Source organism: Molossus molossus, unplaced genomic scaffold, assembly GCF_014108415.1.
Source record: "Molossus molossus isolate mMolMol1 unplaced genomic scaffold, mMolMol1.p scaffold_m16_p_5, whole genome shotgun sequence".
NCBI lineage: Eukaryota > Metazoa > Chordata > Mammalia > Chiroptera > Molossidae > Molossus > Molossus molossus.
The window spans coordinates 53,942,242-53,969,353 of NW_023425388.1; the positions used below are offsets into that span (position 1 = coordinate 53,942,242).

The 27,112-nt window shown below is 37.6% G+C and overlaps 1 protein-coding gene across 1 annotated transcript in view; it reads right to left on the reverse strand.

The window, feature by feature from the left end:
* P3H2 (prolyl 3-hydroxylase 2) overlaps positions 1-19,783 on the reverse strand; it is a 35,417-nt gene extending 15,634 nt beyond the window's left edge. The window contains exons 1-7 of the mRNA XM_036242976.1: positions 19,637-19,783; positions 16,320-16,509; positions 11,640-11,771; positions 9,830-9,972; positions 9,398-9,487; positions 7,503-7,543; positions 5,467-5,561 (exon numbers count right to left, since the gene is read on the reverse strand). Coding sequence (XP_036098869.1) covers positions 5,467-5,561; positions 7,503-7,543; positions 9,398-9,487; positions 9,830-9,972; positions 11,640-11,771; positions 16,320-16,509; positions 19,637-19,744 — 799 coding nt within the window. The 5' untranslated portion in view covers positions 19,745-19,783. The remainder of the gene's footprint in view (positions 1-5,466; positions 5,562-7,502; positions 7,544-9,397; positions 9,488-9,829; positions 9,973-11,639; positions 11,772-16,319; positions 16,510-19,636) is intronic.
* Between the last annotated feature and the right edge of the window lie 7,329 nt (positions 19,784-27,112).

Sequence of the window (27,112 nt, forward strand, 5' to 3'; positions counted from 1 at the left end):
CACAGTTAATGGAACGTTAAAATAATAAGGCAGTGTCTCTCAATCTTGAGTAATGTGTGGTTATCTGTTAGAACAAAAGTTCCCTAAGGAACTGCGGTGTTGACAAATTATTTGTACTGTAATTTTACTTCCATATTTGAAAATACAAAATTATGAACTCAGTATTTATTTTTATGATTTCGTGTAACTATAATACCAAAAACCAATTTACAAGATTAAATAAAAGCAAGACCATAAACCAACTGGATGAAAATTAGCACTATGATTGAAATGGTCAATGTTATTTTGCAGAAACCAAAAAGCAACATTCCACATGAATGTTCTCCTAACAGATCTGGCCCAGGGTCTTTGAGCCAATGCCTGTCTAGGACTTCTGGTGTTAATAGCTCATTTATTCTACCAAAACTTGCCTCTATTGAAACTACTACAAAACCTTAGTGTACCATGATGAATTTTGGCCTTCATCTGGTCCTAATACATTATTTATAAATTCATAGTACTTTAGTCCTTGTTAGTTTCCAGCCATTGGATATTGTTAACTGCTGCCAATGTGATGATAACGGCACCCCCCACACTGAGGGGTGAAATCTCAAGGCAGCACTTGGCTGTAAGATCGTTATTCAGATGACCCACTACTTGACTCTCTTAGTATTTTTAAACTGTCAACAAAATTTATAAATACAAAATTTTCTGGATTTTGGGAATATACTCACAAGCTCCCATTTTCAGTACCAAATCTTTTGGATGAATAGAAAAAGAATATTTTTTTCTATAGTTCAATGTTTCGCAAACTTTTTTCTACAGAAATGTTTTTTATGAAAAAAATGTTTCTTCATCAAATGTGTTTAAGAAGTTCTGCATTATAAAAAATTTAAGAGGACTTCTTAAAAGAGGCATTATGAATATCCTAAGTATCAATATAATATGCAGTAGTTTTCACCCTTAATTGAGCACAATTTCCTTCCTTCCTTCCTTCCTTCCTTCTTTCCTTCCTTCCTTCCTTCCTCCTTCCCTCCTTTCCTTCTCCCTCCCTCCCTTCCTCTAGCAGAGAGACTCTAAGATGAACCCTGCCTCCTGGTATTCATAAGACTGTGTAATTTGCTTCCCTCAAGTGTGGGCATGGCCTGGATCTTGCTTCTAACCAATAGGCTATGGAAACAATTATGGGATAGCACTCCTGTGATTGCATTAGATAGGACTGCAATGTCTATCTTGCTTCTAACCAATAGGCTATGGAAACAATTATGGGATATCACTCCTGTGATTGCATTAGATAGAACTGCAACGTCTATCTTGCTAGTAGACTCAGTCTATTGCCTTCTCAGCTTGCAACTTGATGCAGCAAGTGGCTGGATTGGACAGGCTCACATGGCAAAAAATTGAGGGCATCCTCTAGCCAACAACCAACTAGGAACTGAAGATTACAGTCCAATAAGCCCTTAAGAACAAATTCTGTCATCTGAACTTGGAAGAAGACAGTTCCTCAGTCAAGCTGTGGAAGAGATGCCAGCCCTGATCAAACAGACCTCGAGGCAACAGATCCAGCTGAGCTCTCCCCAGACTTCTGACCCAGAGGCACTGGGAAATAGTAAGCTACATTTGTGCTAATGTTTTTCATAGCAATAAAAAACAACAGTACACTTTTTTTTTCCCCCATCATGGAACTTCTTAAAACAAAACATAGTTTGCTTGGGGAAGGTTGCTCTAATCTATATATCAGTTAAGAAACAGCCAAATCCAGGCTGTCCCTCAACTATTTGGAGAAGTCAACTGCGTATTTCATTCCCATTTAGAACATTAACAGAGATTTTCCTTCAACAAGAAAGACAAGATTCTCATAGGTTCACTGAACAGCATTTTCTAATATAAAATTCAAATAGAAATGGAAGACAGACCAAGAGTTTAGTGAAGTAGGTTGGTTTGACCTTTGCCATGTTTTTCTTTGCTTCCCTCAAGTGTGGGCATGGCCTGGATCTTGCTTCTAACCAATAGACTATGGAAACAATTTCTATATTGAAAGTGCATTACTTTCAATATAATTAACTTATTTTAAAAAGTTACTAAAACTAAAACATTTAGGAAAATGTCTACCATTCTTCAGCTCTGTGTAAGTATTTACAATTATTATTATAATTCTTATTGAATTAGTAGTATATGCCTGGTATATTGTGTTAAGTTCTATCTGAGTCATCTTAATAAGCATAATGGAGTATGATTAAAAGAGAGCTACTGATCCTGGCTGAGTAGGTCAATTGGCTGGAGCATCATCCGTACACTAAAAAGTTGCAGTTTGATTCCCTGTGAGGGCACAAACCTAGGTTGTGGGTCCAGGCATGTACAGGAGGCAAATGATGGATGTTTCTCTCCTATATCAATGTTTCTCTTTCTCTCTCTCTCTCAAAAACCACTAAAAACATATCCTTGGATAAGGATTAAAACATAAGTAAGTAAATAAAAGAGAACTACTGAGATATGACAATTCCCCAGCCATGTTGTAAGTAATATACACAGATCAGGTGAAGGAGCAGAATGCAAATTGAGTCTTAAATACCCAAACCCTGACAGGTTCAGGCGGAATCTGTACCAAAAATCTGCCTTTCACATAGCTGACACCGTCACCACTACACAGTTGTACACAAAGGTTTCCCATACACACATTTAACAAAAAAGAACTAACTACCCACTAACCAAAAGGGTAAAAAAAAAAAGAAAAAAGAAACACTGCCATTCAAAAATGCAAGCCGACCAACCTACAAATGAGTAGAAGCACACCAGATAGGAAAAAAATAAAAATAAAAATGTAGTCCAATAAGTTGTGGTTCCTGGGTCCTGGTTTGAAGGCTTCAGCCAACGCTTAACCACAACCCAAGGAGATTTAGTTAACTTAATTCTTCTCTCATTCATGAAGTATGTGCCTGGCTCTGATGCTCCAGTTGCAATAAAGAGGCATCGTCTAGGAAAACACTCCTTTGTGCTCATCGTCTGTGGCTCACAGCAAGAAGAGTCATTTTGCTGTAAATATTGTAAAGTCCATGACAAGGGGGCTGGCTAAGAAGCCCTTATATAAGCACAACCCTTTAAAGTTTATAAAAGACGTTACACATTCATTCTCTCCAGCAGCTGCTGTCTTTGTTGCACAGATGAAGGGCATAGGGCCCTGGGAGATGGAGTCTCTAGATATCCGTCACTTCAGAGCACCTCCAACTAGGGCAATCCAGGAACCCTGCTCTCCTGGTTCCAAGTCCAAAGTTATGTCTACTCTCACCCCACTGACACTGGGATCATTACCAAGATCCGATGGCTGAAAGGAGAACGGATCAGTGACAGGTGGTTTTTGGAAGTTGACATGTATGTTCCATAGGATAGCATCACCCTGGGCCACTCCCATCTTATACTTGGGAGCTGTCCAACTGGAATGACTGACTACTGTTAGGTAACCAGAGTGGATGACAATCTCTTCGTGGAAAACAAGGAAAGCTGGAATACATTCTACTCTGTGAAACATGCATCCTTTCTTGTCTCCCTGTTACCTACTTTCAGCCAGGCTAGGATAGGAAAGTGTTTTCTGTTTGGGAAATTTGCCTCCGTTCAACACTGTTCTTAATTTAGACACTATTTAGGTCTCTAGAGACTGTACAGAAAGCTTTCCAGTGGATTCCCAGAGAACATCTAAGATCCATTAGCTGAATTCAACTAAGTAAATTCCACAGAAATGATAGAATTTGGTAACCCAGCCAATTGCGATCTTTCTCCATCCTGTGTAGTCTTCTGTTCGACTCTTCCCATTAATCTTCCTCGTCAGTTGCTGGATATCAGATTTCTAGGTAGCCGGAAAAATAATGCTTTGAAATTTGGCAACTGTCCCGGAGTTTCCCAAACCTTCACAGCAAAGTGCTGGCTTACTGCCATGTACTTCCTGGGTGATTTCTTGGCTTCAAAAGCAGCATGAACTCTGGCTGACCATGAAGCACTTGTGAAACAGCTTGGGCTTTGTGGCTACAAATTAAGGTCTAGGTCAGATTAGATGAGCATATTATTCTGTTTACTGCCTCAAACTGACTTGGAAGCTAAGGAAAGAAAGGGCTGGGAAATATGGGCTCTAGAGAGCCAGTAGTTTTCAATTCAGCTAGAAGACTGTGCAGGCAAGCTTCTCGTCTGGGAAAGGAGTACTATACTTCTTCTCAATGCAGGTTTTTGAAAACCTCTTCTTATCTTGCAACTGTTTAATCAGTAGGGTACATTATGGATATCTCAACACTTCTATGTTCCATCATCGGGTGAAGAAGAGAAAATGGGGCTTGGATTCCAAAGCTTGGGTTTAAATACCTGCTCAACCTATTATGAACTGTGAGACTTTGAACAAGTCGCTAAATCTCTGTGAGCCTCATTTTTCTTTTCTGTGAAGTGGGGATATTGTTCTCACCTGAGATGCTGCCAGTATTAAAAGGAAATGTGACTATTGTAGGGTGTGTGACTGTCTAGCCACTATGCTATACACCTGAAACTAATACAAAATAATACTGAATGTAAAATTTAATAAATAAATAAAATAAAATGCATTGTGCATAAATTTGCTTGAAAAAGGATCAAACATAGAAATAATAATTAAGGATTACTTCTGCAATTAGTACTACCATTGCTAATAATCTGTTATTATAACAATGTTTGGATTGAGGGGGGCAGGGGGAAGGGAAGTAATAAACCAAAGAACTTACATGCATATATGCATAACAAATGGACATAGACAACAATGCTGTGTGTATGTGTGTGTGTGGGGGGGCAGGATCAGGAGGAGGATGTCAATGGGAAAAAAAGGAGAAACATCTGTAACAAAAATAAATTAATAAAAAATAAAAACTACTGTTGAGAACTCTCCATCTATATCTCCACTAATTTTGATCTTATGTAGGCATATGATGTTCTACTCTCTCCATCTCTGTGCCTTTGTTCCACTTGTTTTATCTACTAGAATGGCTCCCTCTATATCTCTGTCAATTCAACCTAAATTCTACTTATCTCTCATAGCCCTGCTCAAATATATGTGCCTCAAGCATCTTAGATGAACTAATCTAATGTCCCATGCAAGTTGTCTCTTCAAGTTCCTCTGATACACAGTCTATTCCATACTACCTAGCATATATTTACTATGTGACAGATGTAAGCTATGTGACATCTCTAAGCCTCAGATACTCAACTGATAATGGCAATGATCATACAATCCCTACCTGGCTCTCAGGACTCCTGTGGGAAACAGAAGTCCTTTTGCTGGGAACCAAAGGTAATAATATACAAATCTGAGACATTCTTGTTTTTAAGCCTTGGTTTCAGAATCTTGTGAACTGTAGTAGCTTAGTCTTTTTCTTTATAGTCCAGAGAAATGGATTTTTCCTTGATCTGAATAAGAACAGGTCAAGTCCCATCCTATCCTTATCCTCCTTCTAAAAGTATTACTGCATAGATACTTACCCTCTCTTAGATCTCGGTCTATCTTGGGTGACGAGTTTTTCCCCATTGACAATCCATGAACTTCTGCCCCCTCCATGTTTACTCCTGAAGGGACCCTGTTCACTCAAAAAAGTTGAAAGAGCAATTTCCCATTGAATAAAGATGTTCAAAGGCAAAGGACACATTACCCGGTAATCTATGACTTCACATTTTATATTCTTGTGGTACAGAAATCGACCTATCTTTCAAGATAAAAAATTAATGTCACTGCCTCCATGAGTTCTTTCCCCCCTCCTCATATATTGATTTTCAGGAGAAAGAGGAAGAGAGAGAGAGAGAAAGAGAGAGAGAGAGATCGATTTGTTGTCCCATTTATTTATGCATTCATTGGTTGCCTCTTGTATGTGCTCCACAACTTTGGCATATGGGGAAAATGCTCCAACCAACTGAGCTACCTGGCCAGGGCCCATGAGTTCTTTTCCATTTCTTCACTGAGTGTGCTCTATTTCACTTCTCTAAATCTTCTTAGCAACCTTCATTACAGTTAATTGCATCCATAACTTAACCCCCTTAATTTTATACTTTGAATCACAACAGAGCAGGAAAAAATTAGCATGTGCATCTGTATAATGCTCAGAGTGTCACATTATATGTCTTGAACATAGAGTGTTCATCACTGAACAATGATTGAACTAAAATAAATCACATCCGAGTATAGTGGTTCTCAACTATTTGAAGAAGGAAGACACAAATTTGTGTCAAACTTTGCAAATACACAAATGATAGCATGATGTTCTTTCAATACGCACAGATTGAACACATCCAAATGCGCATACACATTCTTCGTTCTCTGCAATAATTCTAGGCCACCCTGAGGTTGAGTCCTTGAGGTCTAGTGAAAGTCCACAAGATTTTGAGTAAGAACATCTGGATGTGCCAGGCCCTCGTGGTGTGAGACTCTAAAAGAGTCCTTTGCTTTGTCAGGTCCTTAGCCTTAGAATTTGAAAATGATTAGGCTAGTTTATGTGATCTCAGACATGTAACCCCAACATCCTATGTTTCCTTGAATTGTTCATAATGTGTAAATTGACTTTTGACTTCTCTCATTTCAAAAAATGTTATCTTTTAAAAAAATTTTTTTTCTTTATTGATTTGAGAGAGAGAGAGAGAGAGAGAGAGAGAGAGGGAAAGAAGGGAGAAATAGAAACATCGATGAGAGAGAACATCGACTGGCCGTCTCCTGCATGCCCCCAAATGGGATCAGGCCCATAACCTGGGCAAGTGCCCCGATCAGGAATTGATCCAGTAACCTCTTGGTGCATGGGCTGATGTTCAACCACTGAGCCACACCAGCCGGGCTGTTGTCTTCATTTCTAATTGAGTTAGTGACACCTGCTATTTTAGCTTGCAGTAAAGCTTTCTGAGCTTTTTTATACTAAGAAATTTTTTAAATCCAATTTTCTCTGCTTTAGAATTACAGAATGTTTAGCCCTCAGAGATCACCTGATTCAATTCCTTGATTTACAGAAAAACACGAGACCCAGAGAGGAAAATAAGTGACTCAAGCTTACACAGAAGTGACAGGAACAGCTGGGACCAGGATGCCGAGCTCCTGATTCCAGTCTGGAACTCTTTTATCTTTTCTGCCTACTTATACAGCTAAGTTTCTTATAATAGGTATGACTCTCTAAGTATTATTTTAATTAAAAATAAACAGTTGACAAACAACATTATATTAATTTTAGGTGTATAACACTGTGATTGACATTCACATAACTTATAAAGTTATCTCCACGATAAGTCTAATACCCATCTGACACCATACATAGTTATTGCAATATCACTGACTCTATTCCTATGCTGTACTCTACATCCCATGACTGTCTTTATAACTGGCAATCTATACATCTTACTCCCTTCCCCCTTTTCACCCGTTTCTGCAAACCCCATCCCATCCGGCAACCATAACTGAAAATTTTTTTAAAAAGGAAAAGAAACTGTATACCTTTGAAAAATCTTTAAAAAATAAACAGTTGGTGTCTGAATGGAGAACTCACCGATTCTCATCCTGTCGTCCTCCATAACGAATCCAGTAATTCTGCAAAACACAAACAAACTCAGTAGTGTGTCACTAGAACATTACTTACAGAAATAGAAAACTCTTAAAACACTCAAAATACTTAAAATGCTATGAAACTTTCATATTACATAAAGATACATTTTATACTTATCCAAGGACATTTTTCCATTTTTTGTTCAGACAGAGTGGGAGGGAGATAGAGGAAAAGAGAGAGAAAGAGAAACATCGACGTGAAAGGGACACATCGAGTGGTTGCCACCCGCACGACCAACCAGGGCCGGGGACAAACTGCAACCAAGGTACGTGCCCTTAGCGGGAACTGAACCCGGGTCTCTCTGGACCACAGGCTGACACTCTAACTGCTGAGCCAAATTGGCCAGGGCATATATTTTTTATTTGAAAAGTAATAAAAAGAAAGGCTAACGTTAATACAATTTTGACAAAGACAAAATAATATACAGATTTTTAAAAAAATTGTTTGGAATGACCCTGGACATCCCTTCTTTTGTCCAAGAAAGTGATTTACCATTTGGTGTTAGGAAGACGTTTAGAAAGTCAGTCAGTCTAACTCCCTTATGTTTTATAAATAAATCGAACAAAAATTCCAGCTCCATTAACCATCTCTACAGGACAATCCAGTGACTAAGTAGCTTTTTCTGGGGTCTCTTGGGATAAACAAAGTTTTAGAAAAAAGTCATAGGTAAGACTAAATAAAACTATTAGAGAAATGTTACATTAGAACTGGTAAATTAAAATTAATCTAATTTTTAAAATGTGCCAATAAAACATGACTTAACTAAGACAGAAATGAAAAAAAATGTTACAAATAGGATATTCTGCAAACAGTACTTTTTGTAAACACATGACATGTAAATTATATAAAGAACATATATAATAACCAACGGATAAAAGAACAAAAGTATATCTAGGCAATTCAAATTAGAGGAAAAACAATTAATAATAACATGTGAAAAGTTTGTTTTTGCTGGTCATAAAAGGAACACAAATTAACACAACAATGATGTACCACTTTGTATATAATATATAATTAATACAAGTGATTTCAAATGTCATTTCCCATTGCTGAGATGTTGGTATTAAACTGGTATTTTTATGCATTGCTAGGAGCAATAAAGGTGTCAAAAAATACTCTCAGAAAAGCAATTTCAAGAACTTTAAAACTTCTCATATCCCTTGATGGCAGAGTAATCCCATTCCTGGGAATTTATTCAAACAGTGCAGTTCAACAGAGAGAAAAATGCTTCATGCATTAAGTATAAGAGAAAACAAATCAAATGTTCACCATCAGGAGAGTTCATTTATTGTACATCAACTGTATATATGTAGCTAAAATAATTTTAGAAACTGTAAAAAATATAGAGATGCTTATGGTTCCTGAAATAAAAGTCAAAACAGAAATCTATCTATGTACCATGGCACTAGTTCTGCCAAAGGCATGTCTTCATATGAAGAATGATGAAAAGTCAGCATGTTGGGTAGTGTAATTATGATTAATTTTGTTGTGGTTGAAATCTTTTAAACGTTTATGAGAAAATACAAAATGCTGTATCCATAATTTAGGAAATAAACCTGCGGTAAATGCATCATGTACAAAAACTTCCCTTCTATCCACATATATTTGCTCTTGACTTGGGATCTCAGAGATCTGGACATCTGTACAAATCTTCTAAAGTTTGTTTATCACTTATATTGAGTAAACAACACCCCCCACCCCAAAACATGCACATCCCTTTTTTGTTCTGGCATGGTATTAGAATCTTCAACAAATGAGTCTGGGCAACCGAATTATAAGTAAAAAGTCCACTGAACAGTTGTTTTAAAAAACATTTCCTTTTCCCTCTTGGCTCTTACCGGTTCAGTGTACGAAAACCCCAGGCCTTCCGCAGCTGATTTTATTAGTTCTGATTCCAGTTTATGACGCTTCACAAACACTGTCAAATCCTAGTGAGAGAGAAGGAAAGAGAGGAAAAAAAAAAGAAAAAATTTACATTTAAATAGCAGTTAAGAGATGATAAATGTTCAAGTGGAAATCGTTTTCACTAGACAGTGACAGTAAGTAAAACAATATATTTAGAGCTGCAAAAATGTCTCCATCTCCACAGATGTTTACAAGCTAGCACATATGAAAAAATATGCTTCTGGCATTAATAAAGTTCAAAAGGACTGGCTTCCAGAACCTTTACTAAGTTTTAGGTATATTGAAATGCAGTGTTGTATTTTTTACTAACTCTCCCCGGAGCACCTAGCAGAATCTGGAATTTCTCCTCGGGACTTTGGGCTCACCTCTCTGGCCTCGATGGATGCCGGGTCCATGCTGTCGTCCAGCAGGCTCTCATAGTAATCCACGTTGTCTAGGACGTCCTCGTCATCCGGATGCAGAAGGAGATACGCCTTGGCACACTCCAGGGCTTTCACGTATTCACCAACTGAAAGACCGAGGGGTTGAAGCACTCAAGTCAGCCTAGGTCTGTGGAAAGGGTTTTGAAGGCTCTTCAACACGTCTGAGAGAGGTCAGCTTGCACATCAGTGAGGGAAGATAAGGTGAGACTGAAGAGAGTAACCAGGAATAGTTACAGGTAGAACAAAGAACACGATTTCAGCTCTTCCAATGGGTCTACTTTTGGTCTGCTTTGATGTCAGATGTTTTGCACAAATTATCTAAAGTTTCCACCCGAAGATGTATTTTGACAACTTATATTATTTAATAGAGATACTCAGGATAGAAGCTGAGGAGTTAATTCTGATTTTTTTTTTATCCTCACCCAAGGACATTTTTGCATTGTTTGCATTCATCTTCAGATAGAGCAGGAAGGAGAGAGGGAGGGAGAGAGAGAGAGAGAAACATCAACATGAGAGAAACACATTGACTGGTTGCCACTCACATGACCCCAGCATGACCGGGGACAAACTGCAACAGAGGTACATGCCCTTGGTGGGAACCGAACCGGGGACTCTCTGGTCTGCGGGCCGACGCTCTAATTGCTGAGCCAAACCTAATTCTGATTTATGTATCGAGTTTGACAACATAATTTCTAAGACATATTTCAGCAATTAAAATCCTATTCATTGCTCTTAACTATAAGAAAAGATGTTTAATCTCTCTTTCTCTTAGATAAATGTAAATTAAAACTATATTGAAATATCAATGTCCACCTAATGAATTGGGGAATATCTGACAATTTGATAATATATCCTGTTGATGAGCAATGAAAAATGTTATCCATGGAAAAAAAATTGGCAATGTCTGTCAAAATTACAAATGAATAAACCATTTAATTCATAGAAACCCATTTTAGATATTTATGTATAAATGTAAAGTACCATATGTAAAATATTATTCATTTTGTCATTGATTATCATACCAAAAATGATAACCAACACAATGCCCATTAGTAAAGAATCACAGGAAATGAATTATATGTAGTACAATGATAGACATAAATAAAATTTAATGAGGAAGGTCTCTATGTACTGATACAATTTAGTTGAATCATAAAATTACCAAAATTTGATATAAGGAAATGGTAATTTCATAGGTCCAATCTTCTAAAAAATTCTGATATGTATTATTAAGTGAAGAAAACAATGTAGCCCTGGCCGGTTTGGCTCAGCGGTTGGAGCGTCGGCCTGTGGATCAGAGAGTCCCAGGTTCAGTTCCCGCTGGGGGCATGTACCAAAAAAAAGAAAACAATGTAGTAAACAGTGGAAATAGTATGCTATCTTTGTCATGGTAAAAGGCAGAAATAAACCAGAGTGTGTGTGTATCTCATTTGCATATGAAATTTGTGTAGGGATACATTTTATGTTGTAGGGCATAAAATTGGGTTATAGGGAAGAGCGAGGTTTTTATATTTGTTCTCTGCACCTGTGAGTGTATTACCTTTTCTAATTAAGCTGAAAAATCAAATGTAAACAATCACAGAGAATGCCAGTCTAGGATACATTTCAGGACTTTATCAGGGCCTTTGCCCCTTTGTAGTTGCACCTCCTGCTCATCTGTCCTGAGCTGCAGCGGCAAGAGATGAGAGTGTGATTCTGTGATGGTGCGCACCACCCCCGCCCCGAAGGTCCTCGTGGATGACCCACGCTTTACCTCGATAGTAGGCGAACTGTAGGTAGTCATAATGCAGGGGAAGAAAGTTCTCGATCGGAGAGAGGCGGCCGGGGCGGGTGGCCAGCTCCCGCACGCACTCGTGCTGACACACCAGCACCTGCATGTAGTGATCTGGAACACAAGAGCCCCAGTGAGTCCCTCGAGTCCGCCCAGCGCCCACTTCCATGTCAGACCACAGTTCCACAGGACACTCCTCACCTCACCACACCGACAACCGTATCTTCATTATCCTTTGCACTTGCCAAGGCCTCCCAATCAGTGATCACCAGAGTAACGAACAGCAGATTCCAAATCTTTGGGCTCCTGGCCTTTTCTCTGTACTACACTCTTCCCTTCCGTGCACGTGACTTCTATCCATCCCCTGAAAGTGACTAGGCCATCTCACCCCACTCACGCCCAGCTGACTAGTTGGCTTTCCTGTTATAACAACTTCAGGGCCTCTGCGTGGAGATTTCCATAGGCAGAAGTGTCCCAGGGTCAGGATGAGCAGTCCGGGCCCTGTTTTCCTTGAGGACCAGGTGAGGGAAAGGAACTGCCCTTTGGGTGGGGAGTTCACTGCAGAGAAGTGAACTGGAATGCCCTTCTGCTCGTTAACATGTTCAGGCAACTTTCCTAACAGGGAAAGAAAAAAATATTCCTTCACGCCTATTGATTCGGAACCCCTCTGGCCCAATTACAAATGAGTCCATCACCTGGGTAACAGTTAGCTACCTTAAATCCTAATAGTGTAGGGAATGGGACAATGAGAGAAGGACGAAAGCTGAAGAATTGAAATAAGTACTTTGTCCCTCTTTCTCTGCTCCCCTTTCTTTGTTCCCACTCTCTCTGCTTGCAAACAGGCCACCATCCTGAGGGGCAGGGGTCCTCATGCCCCCTTCAGTTCTGGGCTCTGGCTCAGCTGAGTATCAACTGAAGAAACACAAGCAGCTAATGAACCAGAGGAGAAAAAACAAACAAACTTCTTATATTTTGCCCCACTTTGATTTTTACAATGAAGATGGAGGTAGTCTTTTTCAGCAAAAGAATAAACTTTTCATTCATGCTCGTGTTGAGTGAGTCGATTCTCTTGAGAATGATAAAACCATCTAACTTCATGCTCGTACAATTTAATTTACCACAACTGCCTTCTTTCAAAAGCTACTCTGTTAGGCACAGTTCAGACTGTATCTTGATGCCCTTGCAGAAGAATGCCAAAACACAACAGGAAGGAAATGTACATTTTGGGTGTGTAAGAAAATGTGCCAATTTTTAGATAACTTGCCCAACTCGATCCAGTATTGCACTGTTAATAGAATCCCTACGGTTCATAGATGCTTAACTCCAGTCAGGGGAATGAGAGGGAAAGAATGAATTCTGTTTATTTGATTAGCATGTTAGAAATAAACAGCTAGCTATTTTATTTTTTAAGAAAACAACAACAAACAACCCTTAACTGTTTTCTCCTAGTTAGCTGGTCGTTTACCTTCTAACACACACTTCTAATTCCAAAAGGAAAAGTTGGGAAACACACCCACCAAGAACTCAAAATCTGAATAAAAGTATTTTTCAAAGCAGGATATAAATAGCAGTAAAATAAGAGTAACACAATAATATCTTTTAGGGTGTCAACAAGCAGGGCTAGTAAGAAATGACTGCATTCAAAAGCCATTTGTATATTTCTCCTATTTTTAATGTTCTTCTAACACTAAAATTCAAATATTCCAGCTTTCTAACTACATTTTAGAAATGTATTCAGAAGCCAGTTTTACTCCAAATTTAGGACAGTTTTGAACCAAATGAGAATTTACATAGAGTTATAATATTACTTTATATTAGTTGTATTCCTTGCTTCTTTTACCAAATGTTATTGTGCAATTAATATGTTTCTAATAAGTTTAAATCCAAGACACCGTGTGGTAATACTTTTTTAAATTTCCTCATTAAAAAAACAATGTTTCAAATTCCCAAGAAGATGTACCATATTTCCATAATATATAGTCTTTGGTTTCAACTGAAAGGACTGTGACTTTTTAAAATCAATTTTCTTTCCTGGAAGTGGGGATCATGGTGTTGGAAGTTGTGTTAAGTGTTAAGAGTCTGAGTCAGGAGATCTCCATTCTTTTCCAGCAAACAACATGCTGTGGTGACCTTGAGGAAATTACTAAATGTTAATCTGTGGGGAATTGTTAGTCAATTTTCCTAAACCAGGTCTAGGACATTTGCCAAGGCTGTGTGGTATCCGTTTTAAGGGGCACGCATGGGTAGAGGCAAATGTGGGAGTGGAGGCAGGACACATATCCACACAAAACCACATCCAGTGAGTGAGCTGTGATAAAGCAAAAGTATTGCTCTGTGGAGAAACACACAGCAATTGAAGTGTAAAGCACATGAAACTGACATTCAGAAGAGCTGTGCTCACCAAAATGCAGGCCAGGGCTCCGGCAGAGGCCCAGTGAGACACAACTCTAGGGGGAAACCCTCACTAATTCAGATACTGGTATTGATTTTTAAGTGAATCTAGTTGATTCGGGGTAACTGAGTGTGTGGCCAGTTGTCATTTGACAAATTGATTTTCAGTCTAATTTCCTTGTCTAATTTAATAAATATTCCCCAATTGCCCTGCTCAAGGACCTTAACAATTTATGACCTACATGCTCACAAATACGGAGTATTATTAATCCTTTTAATCTCTGCAGTATCACTGAGGGATATGTCATCTCCTCGGCTCATTTAACCCATTCATTTAATACATGTTTACTAAGAACCCACTGTTTGCCCGTCTCCGTACTTAGGCGCTGAGGAATGAACACTGAACCAGAGAGGGCATTCACCAGTGAGAAAGGAAAAGAATGTTTTGAAGGTCTGTAAGTGGAAATGAACTTGACATATCCAAAGAATTAAAAGAACCACAGTAGGGATGGGTCATAAAGAGAAAATAAAAAAAGATGAAAACGTATACATGTGCAGTCATGAAAGTGTTTTTGTTTTGAGTTTTATTCCAAGTGTAGCGGAAGTCAGTGGGGAGTTTCCAGCATGTCTGTGAGCAGATTTTCACTTTTTAAAGAAGACTGCTCTGCCCGCCTACAGAATAAAACCTGAAGAGGACCTAAGAACCATCAACTATCACAGTGGCTTAGTTGAAATATACTGTTGATTTGATCCAGGGTGGTAATATAAGAGAAGGAGAGAACCAGGAACTCTAAGTGCTATTAGAAGGTAACATCTATCAAAGTCTGGTAACAAATCAGAGAGGAAAAAAAAATTTTTGACTGAAAGATAACTTCTTGAGATTTGGTTTAAGCTACCAGGTGCCTTTTGTGGAGACAGAAAACACTAGAATTTGGGAAGAGCATATTGACTTCATCAATTTGCATTTCTATGAGTATATTTGAAGTTGAACACGATTTGTCATATATTTATAACTTGGAGCACACTACACCCAACAGTTTTTGTTAAACCTTTATTACTGAATAAATTATTCTTTGCTTATTGTTCAATTGTGTAGACCTTTAAAGTATGGGCTCAAGAGTAGGAAGAGCCTGATCTTGACCCCAAGTTTCACTTTGATCACATCACTTCAGCTTTCCGAGGTACAAATTCCTCATTCAAAAAAAGAGAGTGAATAACAACAGTATCTACACAAGAAGCTGTATAGAAAATTTAAAAAGATCTAAGTAAAGTGCTTTGCATATTGTAACTGCCAAATATATATTATTATTACTACTAGTAAATAACAGATGAATGACTACTCATAATAATTTACTTGCTCTATTTAAATATTAAAGATATGAACACTTTGCCTGTAAATTTTTTTGCAATTTTTTCACTTGTCATTTGTAAATCAGCTTATTTTATCTTTTATGTTCATAAGTCTTATTAAAATCTATCTTTTTCTTCATATTTCTTATTTCCATCAGGCAAAGAAAAGCTTTTCCTCTCCTACTATTATACAAACATTCTCCTGCATTTTCTTCCAACAGTTTTGTTTTTTATATCTAAATTTTTAATATAAATAGAATGCATTTTTGTGTATTTTTAAATATACAGCAGAAAACTCACTCCCCACCACAAATGATTAACTTGCCAATCTCCTCAATTAATGTAGAGTGAACATTACCTACTATTTCAAATACTACTTTGTAACACATTAAATTCCCACATATAATAAAATACTCTTTTAAATAAGTGAAGAAAACTATACAAAAGTATTCACTACTACACTGTTTATAATAATAATAAATTGCAACTTTAATATTCATCAGTAAATAACTGGCCAAATAAATTGTGCCATGCCCATAAAAAGGAACATTATGCAACCATTCAATACAATAAGGTAGGTCTACATGTACTTACATGAGAAGTCCACAATATATTGTTAAGCATAAAATAAAACAAAAAAATATGCTGATAATCAATATTTATAGTATTGTCCCATGTTATAAAAATGAAATTATCATAGATAAATACATAATTATTTAGATATGCATCTGAAAATGTTTGGGAGCACAGTCACCAAAATTTAAACTACGTAAAGTTATCTATAGGAGGTAGGATTATTTAGATATATGAGAACCTTTCATTTCTTACAATATATTCTTCTATATTACTGGAATATTTTTACAGATTGCATGTAGTATTTCTATACTCATAAAATAAATGAAAGAAAAAAGTAAGTTTTACCTGCAATGGCTTCATAGAGACCCGCTTTATACCCTAAGTACTCATACTCTTCAAACCTCTGAGGGCCTTCACACAGAGCTCGGCACTCTGTATCTTCACTGAAATACTCTCTCAAAGCTTGTTCGAAGTACTTGATAGCTGACTCAAAGTCATCGGCCTCGTAATGTTTGACTCCTGCACTGTAACTCTCCTGCAAAGAAACAGAAAAACTGTTTTTCAAAGAGCACCCAAAGGGCGCTTGCATAGCAGGGTTCATGCACACACTGGATCACTTAGGTAGGTGGGGTATTGGGCTCCTATGGTTTGAAGGCATAAGAAAGTGTTGCACTAGGAGATAAAGTATAACTTCCCTAGCTTCAAATAACTGTCAAAAAGAAAGGACTTACTGAGCAAGCCAACTACTGTGGCACCAATCAATTTCATTTTCTTTCTGAGTGCACTCAAGACTATGCTTTCTGCACCTAGAACCTTTGTATGCTCTTATAACGAAAAGACAACAGTAGGATTGGCAGGAGATACACCAGTGGGCTTGTAAGAAGGCCAAAGAATGGTTAAATGGGTACAGGTGTTTGGTATCTATAATCCAGCCCTACCTGGGGAATTGAATATACATGTCACCTAGGAGGGGATGTCATGGGGGTCTCTGGAAGCAACAGGGGAGACTATGCATCCCAAAGGAGTTTTTGTCCCAGGTATGGAAAGGGGCTGAAAATAAGACCTTGTTGGGGAGCAGAGAATAACCTGTTGTTGCCAGCACCCCAAGACATATACCCTAGAGCTAGTATATTAACCTGGCCCTGGGAAACTCAAACTGGTACCCACTGGTGTACTTTCCTAGCCCTATAGGGGAGGGTCTTGCCCAGGGATTAGTGATACAACTAACATAATTGATAAGTGGTCAACCACTATTCCATCTGGCAAATTTGTATTCCTCCTCCCACAGCTAGTATTCCAGGCCAGAGGGAATGTCACCTGTTAAAAGGTATGATATAGAAGTCCAGGAGACCACCTGAACAAGGCACTATTCTTATACAGGATAAAGCAATGGTCTGTATACTACCCACTGGTGGTAATTTGCCTCTGTTGATGCTTACTAAACATTTGCCTTATTCTCCTTAGTTCAGTGCAGGCTAACAGCTTTGCGAGATGATGGGCTAACGAAAGGGCTCTCCAGTCCAATGTCTCTGACTGTTAGGTGTGTTAAGGGATCCCCCTTTCTGCTACTGCTGGGCTGCCTTGGGAAACATATCCAGTCAACCTGACAGAACGGTCCAATTTCAACATGATTTCAAAAGCTTTCTTAGGACTGACAATCAACTGTATATACTCTGATACTAATGTGTATAAATCTATTATATATGAGTCCATTATTCCTTTCCTGTATGTTATATTACTGCTGTAAAAAACAAATACTATGTCTCACCCATTCTCCTCCCTCCCCAGGATACATGGGAAAGGCATAATGAGCAGACTGTATGGGAGAGGAAAGGAAGGTTCCCACGTTGGGGTGGAATATATGATAAATGGGAACATGGGCCGCATCCCAGGCTTCAACGCCCTCTCCTACCCTGTGGAAAAGACAGTGAAGCATCTGTAATTGGACTGTAATGCCTCGGGATAAGCAGGACTCTGCCCACCCCACCTCCAGCAGTGAGATGCTTTCCATATAAACCTAATCTCACAGATATAAGACTTAAAACTAACAGTGGAGATGATAGGGGTGGGTCATGAAATAAAAATAGAAAAATCACAGTTGTTTAATAGCTACTCACTCTAGAGAAGAGTTTTTTTCTTACAGACCCTGGGAAACTAAAGGACGTATCACAAGAAGGAGAACATGCCCGGGAGATAAGGCAGCCCAGAGCCCAGCTCAAGGACAGAATCTGTCTGATTCTGGGCTAACTTTACAAGGACAATGAAAGGAGACAGACCTCAGGAACTCACTAACTTTACATTTTCCCCCACTCACAACCCCTATATAAGAGCTTATTTGTAGTGAAATGTCAGAGAGGTCTTTTCAGGGTGTTACACCTGCCGCTCTCTCAGATCGCCAGCTGTCTGATCAATAAGACGCACCACAAAGATTCAACTGCGTCTCTACTTATTTAATGGAATTGTGACATACGGGGCTAAGAGTGGGAAAAGGAACTGAACAATTATAAAAAAAATATATGAGATCTTGAAGTTATTAGCTGGAGACCTTAGACTGCCAGGCCAAATACTGCCAGAAAAAGGTTACCAAAATGTGCTGTAGTTATAACGTGTATTGATTTATATCTCTTCATCTCACTTAAAGAGCAATGCAATTGTGTGCTTGGAATAATGCTAAGTTCTGGGTTTTTCTTGCTGCACAGGACCTAGTCCTTTCCCTAAAAAAGAAAAAAGAAGCTATATTTTCTAACCTTTGAATGTAGTTAGGGCTATGCAACCAAGTGCAAGGAGACATATGGATGTAACCATCACGTGGCCTGGACCAATTTTTAAAAAATGGGGCTTCCCTTTAAAATCTTTCTCTCTTATTATCTTCTCTAATCATCTTGGAGGCAACATGTTGATAATAGCAGCATCTCTAATTGTAAAAGAACCCCTCTCAACACTGATTTTTTTTGTTGTTGTTGTTAATCATCATCTGAGGATGTTTTTCCATTGAGTTTTTTTTTTAAAGACAGAGGAGGGGAGGAGAAGAGGGAGAGAGACATCAATGTGAGAGAGACACATCAATTGACAGCTTCCCAGACACACCTGGACAGGGGCTGGGGAGAGAACTTCCAACCCAGGTATGTGCCCTTGACCAGGAATTGAATCCATGACCCTATGATGCACAGGCCCATGCTCTGTCCACTAAGCCACAATGGCCAGGGCCAACATAGTGTGGTTTTAAGTAAGATTTGACTTAAACAAATAATTATATGGCTTAAAACAAAAACCCCAGAATTTGAAAGTACAGGTACAATGGGAAAACCACCGGACTTGGAACTAGAAAACTACAGTGTGACCTGAGCAATGCACATTGGCTTCAAGTTCCAGGTGAAAAATACGTGTTGAAGGGGGTGCAGAAGCTCAGAAAGGGTTACAAATATTTATATTGTATTCTACTTTGCACCATATTATACTGACTTTCTAAATTGATTTTCATTGTCTCCATTTTTTCAACCCTAGTAATTATAATACTTTAATAACTCTAAAAATATAAAAATGTCACTATATTGGAAATCAGGAACCAATTTGAGATATCCATTCACAGGAACCTGCTTTGAGTCAAATGAAACTTAGGAGCACTTAGCTGCGCATGGTTGGCAGGGGTCCCCAGAGCTCACCAGGTGCGGTTTGGCTTCGCGATCTACCAGTTGGAACGCTTCGCCGCCAGCCATCATTCTGTAATTTTCAATGTTCTGCTGCATTTCCATGTGCTCAGGGTTGGCCATGAAAAATGTGTGCGCGGCTTCCACTGCCTTTTCTAGCTGGTTAAGCTGTGGAGAGGGAGGGGAAAAAAGGGATCAAATGAAGGCAAATATATCTAAACCAGGCTCAGTACTAGGCCAAGTTCTCACAGCTTGAGAGGGGCAGGGTTGGGTTTCAGTTCACATTCACTGTACTCAAACTCCAACCTAAGGGACAGAGGGTTAATAAACAGTGCTCCTAAAGCGAGATGTGAATATTTTGGCTTTAATGAGAATGGATGCAAGTACTTTGTTTCAGGTTCATTCTCTTCCCCCTCTTTTCTAAGTCATCTGTGTTTTCTGGAAAATTGAATCTGTATGCTTCTGTTTGTTTTATAATTAATCAAGATAAAAAGCTGCCAGTGTTGTGCCACTTCTAATTCATATTTTCAACACCTCTGTCTTTTATTTTCTCATCATTTAGTTGTGTCCCTTTTGCATTAATCCTGACAATGGGAATATAAACAAACCTATGATTTTCCAAAGGATGGGATTGGGTATACCTTCCACTCCACCAAATTTGTTATCAGTATGAAGAATACAAAGTTATAAGGAGTAAATTATTTTACTAAGAGATACGAAATACAGCACATACAATGTTCTACTACACACCTTTGATTGAAGTATTTGATTCCAAATTTACAAGTTTTATTATCATTAATACAAAAGGAAGATTTTTTATAATCACTACAAGTAAATATAAAATCTTAGAATGGCACATAAGATTCAACCAAACATGCTTTTAACAATCTGGCCACTGATATGTGAGTAAGAGATATAAAGTAGTAGTGGATTCCCAAGTCCCCAATTATTGCCATCTTGTGATATATAATCTTAAGCCTCACCACAGAGAACATAAACTGTCTTATTTTAAGACCTGACATCCATAATGTTGTCTAATAACAGTAAAATGTTTCTCTTTCCCCTTTAATTTATATATTCTTACCTACTGGCCTTCCTTCCATTAAATTTTGTCTGAAATCAGCTTTCTCTGCCACTTGGACCTTTGTTCTCAATTTGTGTGCTCCCAGAATTATTCTGGCTGTCAAAATCACTAACAGTGGACCTGGTTTCTTTCTTAATGTAAATTTTCTCAATTTCTCACACACCAACACAAATAAATATGAATTTTGTGGACATTGATATAGTAACAAGTATACAGGTATAGAGGAAAGAGATAGGTTGTAAATTGTGTTGATCAAGTGAACCTGGAAAATGTGCCTCAGTTCTCCTTTAAGAAAAATGCTCATAAAACTCCCATACCATCATCTACTACCTAGGATTTGAGATGGAATTCACTGTGAATATATATATAAATGTACTTCAGAAATTACTAAAAATCTGATAAAATAAACAACAGAATACAAATTAAAAATGACCAATCAGCTTCAAGGACGTAAATATGCCCTCCTTAATGATGGGTATAGTCTATAGTCTATAGCTCATGGCTACATAAGGATTCTTTTTTTTTTTAATCCTCACCCAAGGACATTTTTTCCATTTTTTTGTTCAGATAGAGTGGGAGGGAGAGAGAGAGAAACATCGATGTGAAAGGGACACATCGAGTGGTTGCCACCTGCACAACCCAACCAGGGCCGGGGACACACTGCAACCGAGGTACGTGCCCTTAGCGGGAACCGAACCCGGGTCTCTCTGGACCACAGGACGATGTTCTAACCGCTGAGCCAAACCGGCCAGGGCTCCATAAAGATTCTTAAGGTTCCTGTGGTTGGTGAAAACTGTCTCCAGTTGGGAGTCAAACTATATGTTATGAACACAACAGTTTAGAACTGATGTACTCTGGTTCTAGAGCTCCAGCCATTGTAGTTGATGGAACATAAATCAATATTTATGTTTTCCACTTTCCTACCTTTGTGTTTTTGCTCAGGCTGTTCCACTGACCCGGAGTTCCTTTGTCCTTTGCTCATTTCTTATTGAAATCTAACACATCCTATTAGACCAGACTTCGATTCTGTCCTAAGAGATCCCTTTTCAACCCTACAGCTGTAGTCAAGCATGGCAAGGTCACCCCTGTTCCTCTGCTGGCACTTTCCTGCTGCCATCGATTGTGTCTCCCTCAGCGTTTGCTTCTCCTAGTACAGCTCTCTGAGGTAGGGGACCATAGGGCTTACTCATCTTTTTGTTCCACTTTACATATAGATGGTGTCTATGATATGCCTAAGAAAACAGAAAACAAACTTCTAGCAAGTAAATATTGTATGTACAAATCAAAAGGTATATTGCATGGGAGTGTGCTTTGTAAGCTACAATATATTGAAAGGATATACGTTTACTAACATCTCAGAAGTCATTATTCCCACTGAGAGCTTCCAACACTTATTACTGTCGATGAATGGGACCCAGTAGCTCTTGAAAACTGTCAGACAATGCTTATAGACTGGCTCCCTTTCTTAAATTTAACCACCTTGCTTTTTTTGTTTATTTGGTGCTTTCTCCATTTATAACCCAGCACTGAACATAATACCATCATCCCTAATGTAAGTATAAAAAGATTCCATGACTTAAAGTCAAACCATAAAACTTATTCATGAACTGGCCAAGGCTTTTAAATTATTGTGAACCAGTTCAGGAAACTAGAATTGGCTGCCAGAGTCTATAAAACAGGCCATTATTTTAACTGGAAGCTTATATCTTTGTACTCTATTTTAGAAATTAGATACACACATCGGAAGTGGTAGAAAAGTCCAGGTGAACATGTGTATGCTACATAGAATGCCGTCTTACTGGTTGGAGATTATTACAAGGCCTTGTAAGTACTAGGTTTCAGCTAAGGAGGGATCTATCCCCCACTGTTCCATTAAAACAAACAAAAAGCAAACTTTAACGGTTCCAAACTGGATTTCCTTTACGACCCAAAGGAGACAAACCACAGGAGAGGATAACTCTAATGTGAGGGTAACTCTAGGCATTAGAAAATAAGTTGCCAAATAAAGAACAACTGAGTAAAGAGAGATGATTTGACAACAAGATGGTATTCCTGTTAAGGGAGCCCACTATTCCACTGAGATGTGGGAGATAGGTAAGCAATGCCCTCCAGACGCACTGGCTCATTTCACCTCGGGCCACAAAGAACTAAGCAAACATTTTCTCCTGCCAGCCTCGCAGCGCGACTGTACGTGGCAGTCATGCCGCATGGAAAAGAAATGAGCACTGATGAAATCAACACCCTGCTGGCATTCCGAAGTTGCTCTGTCCACTGGTGAGTGAATGAGACTCTTCTGAGCCATAAAGGGTTTTCCAGGGCAAATAATAAAGGAGCATTTCACATGTACACATTGACCACTAAAACCCTCCAGCAGCTGTCCATTGACCACGAAAGAGATTCCAGAAACAATGCATTATGACATTCAAAACCTCCAGGATTTGTCCCCACCCTATCTTTCTAGCATAACTTCCTCCTGTCTATCATTATACAAACTGTTCCCAAAGTTCTCAAAGGCCTTCCAGAAGTTTTCTAATATACCATCCTCCTATTCAGGAAAACATACATATGCCCAGTACTCTAGTCATACCCCAGTTCTTCATTTAACACACTCACATATTCAGCAAATCTTTATTTTGCACAGAATCTGTGCCAGACACTGTGATACATGACCAGGGGTTTACAGTCTCATCCAAGGAGACAAGTCTCAGGTAAATTATTTCAGATTGTGCCAAGTGCTATGAAGAAATCAATGAACAAGCAATACTGTAAGAGGCTGCTGGGTTTGGAATGAAAGCAGGACTCATTTAGATAAATTAGTCAAGCAAGGTCTCTCTGCAAAGGGATTGTTGAGATGAGATGTACATTTTTGAGAAGTCAGTCATGAACCGAACAGGGGGAAAAGCATCCAGGCAAAACAATGTCAAGTGAAATAAATGGACCCGAAGTGGAAAAAGTCTTGGCATTTTTAAAAAGCAGAACAGAGACCAAGGACAGAGATTTGACAAGTGGGAGGAAGACACATCCCTTTTGTGGGCTATGGTAAAGAGTTTGAATGTTATTCTAAGTGTGGGAGAAAATGATTAAAGAATTTTGAACATTATTTGACATGCATTTTAAAATAATAATTCATTCTGCTACATGGAGAATAGATCTTTGGTAGCAGGCAAAAGAGCACTGCTGTAATCCACGTCAGAGATAAAGTTTTTACTTTGAAGAATAAAAATATAACAAATAAGTCAGTCCCCATCATTTTTTCCAGTATCTCTTCCATTCCTTTCTCTGCCTTTTCATTTTGTCCATTCTTCTGACAGTATTAGTAATGTTTCTTGATTCAGAAGACAAACATATAGCACAAAAGAAAACAATTCTAAAATTTCCAAACATATTTTAGGGAAAACATACAAATCCCCTCTCTTCTCAATTAGAAGAACTAGGAAGCTAAAATATTTTGAATAAGAAATTTAAAACAGCTTGTAAGACACGTGCAAGGAAGGAAAGACATCCTAAAAAATCAAAACATGTAAAGAACACTATGTACTTCTGAAATAAAATATTTAGGATCACTTTCTGTATTCTGAAGCCTTTTTTATATAATCAAGGTAAAACATTAAGCCTGAAGTAATTTCCATTCTTCTACTCAAACATCAACATTTTCAGTAAAGAGAGGAATTCTTTCTCTACTTCCATCACCCTAACTTTTGGAATTCATCCAATATCATACATTTAGATAAAGTGCTATAATTTTTGCCTTAACTCTTTACTTAAATTTCACAATATAGCAACTTTAGAGGATTTTTAACCCCGCATGAGTTTTCTTACCAACTGACAAGTATGTAAGTAGACACTAACAACATTCTGTTTCTAAGCCATGGTAGAATTTTTAAGTTCTACTTAGCAGCATAAACACACTGGCTGAAGAGAAAAAAATAATAATCAGGTTACAGCACGTAAATAATGCTAAACACTAAAAATTTATGGACTAAAAACTTTAGTCTTCCTTTTATAGATCAGCAAGATTATTTTTCTGAGTAATGGTAACACCAGACATTTTTATAGATATTTTATTACATGCTAATGTCTCCAAATTTACTTTAATTTTTTTTCCAGCCCAACGTTAATTTCCTTCACAAAACCAAATACTTACTTAATTAATTAAAATAAAAATTAAACAACATATTAAAATAACACTTAAAAAAATGAAGACTAATCAAATTTTGAAACAAAATTTGGAAGCAGTTTAAACTATGAGATTAAACTAAATTCTATAAATTATAGTGTTTCAAATGTGAACACCAGACTGATTAACCAGAATTTAATGTTATTTTAGAAAATTTATAAACATTTCCATATAATGGAGTCAGATTTTTTAGAAGGTCAATAAATAGAAACATGATAATGAGACAAAGAAGGGCATTTCATAATGATAAAGGTTTCAATCCAACAAAAGGATATAACCCTTGTAAACATTTATGCACCCAACATAGGAGTACCTAAATATATAAAGCAAATATTGATGAACATAAAGGGAGAGATCGATAGTAATACAGTCATAGTAGGGGACTTTAACACCCCATTATAGACAATGGATAGATCTTCCAGATAGAAAATCAACAAGGATACAGTGGCCTTAAATGACAAATTAGACCAGATGAATTTAATTGACATTTTTAGAGCATTTCACCCCAAAGCATCAGAATATACTCTCTTTCGAGGTGCACATGAAGCCAGCATTATTTGCAATAGCTAAGATATGGAAGCAACCTAAATGCCCATGAATGGATGATTGGATAAAGAAGTAGTGGTACATATATACAATGGAATATTACTCAGACATAAAAACAAATGAAATCTTACCATTTGTGACAACATGGATGGACCTAGAAGGTATTATGCTAAATGAAATAAGTCAGACAGAGAAAGACAAACACCATATGATTTCACTTATACGTGGAATATAAAGAATAAAATAAACAAACAAAACAGAAACAGATTCAGATACAGAGAACAAACTGATGGTTGTCAGGTGGGAGAGGGATGTTGTGGGACTGGGTGAAAAAGGTGATGGAATTATGTACAAATTGGTAGTTACAAAATAGTCACTGGATGTAAAGTACAGCATAGGAAATATAGTCACTGATATTGTAATAACTATGTCTGGTGTCAGGTGGGTACTTGATTCATTGGGGGATCACTTCATAAATTATATAAATGTCTAAACACTATGCTGTATACCTGAAACTAATATAAATTCTTATTGAATGTCACCAATAATTGAAAAAGAAAAAATTAGCCATATGTAAAACAACTCTGCATCCTATTTCACAATTTCTGATGATGGTAGCATCTGTTATGCAGCTAATATAACTTGCAAAAAGACTTTTTCTCTTGATAATTTGTAAAACTAGTTTACCAGACATTGAGGACTACATACTATGTTGCATTATCTTTTTTGCCTTGACTACTAAAAAGCTCAGAACTAAGTTGTATTTTATTTAATCTGGTGTATTTCCCCCTTTTTAGGGTTTTATTTTTGTTTTCATTTCAAAAATCTAATTATAAAAATAATTGTTTTAGAGAGTTAACTCAAACTCCTTTTGGACACAGAAAAGATATAATTTATTTAAAAACATAAAACCCTGTAGTAAGGGAAACTTCTAGTTACTAAATTCTTTCCTTTATTTCAATGTAGAAAATTTAGAAATGTCTAGCTTTACAAAACATATATTAATTTACAAGTTAGGTGTGCATGTTAATGTAGAAAGTAAACTTATCTTTGCATTTACGGAATGTCAGTCTGAAATGTAGTCATGGTTATAAGTAAATATTTATAATTTTCAAAATGCTATTTGGTAAGGATTAGATGGGAAATAACTTTTCTAAAGAGTAACATTTTCTCTGTGGAATAAGTTGGAAAGGAAGAATAAGTCTTTTTAAAGCACTTGCTTTTGCCAAACTGAGCATACTCTTTTCTTCAATTACTTATGGTCCTGAGCCTGATTAATATCTTCCCACTCTTTCTAAATACTCTAGTGAAGGTTTGATCTGATGTTTCCAAGCTAATGTTAAACTCTGATGGTGAACAGCCACTATCTAATGAGGTTATCTTTATACACACAGTGGAACAACAGAGTCTATCAGCTAAATTAGCTAGACGGTTTCTTATCTAAATTAAAAACATTTTCAGGGTAAGAGAAACACTAAAGTGAAGAGGCAAAACTTTTAATCATGATATTTCAGGTTAGAGACTACTTAAATTCTTTCCTTTATTTCAATGTAGAAAAAAGTTCCTGAGGTTTTTTTGGGGGGGAAAAAAAAACAAAAAAACAAAAAACCCTCAATGTATCAGCCAAAAAATAAGTGCGTGCTTAATTGGACAAAATCCCTCAAGCCATCTGTGTATTGTCTAA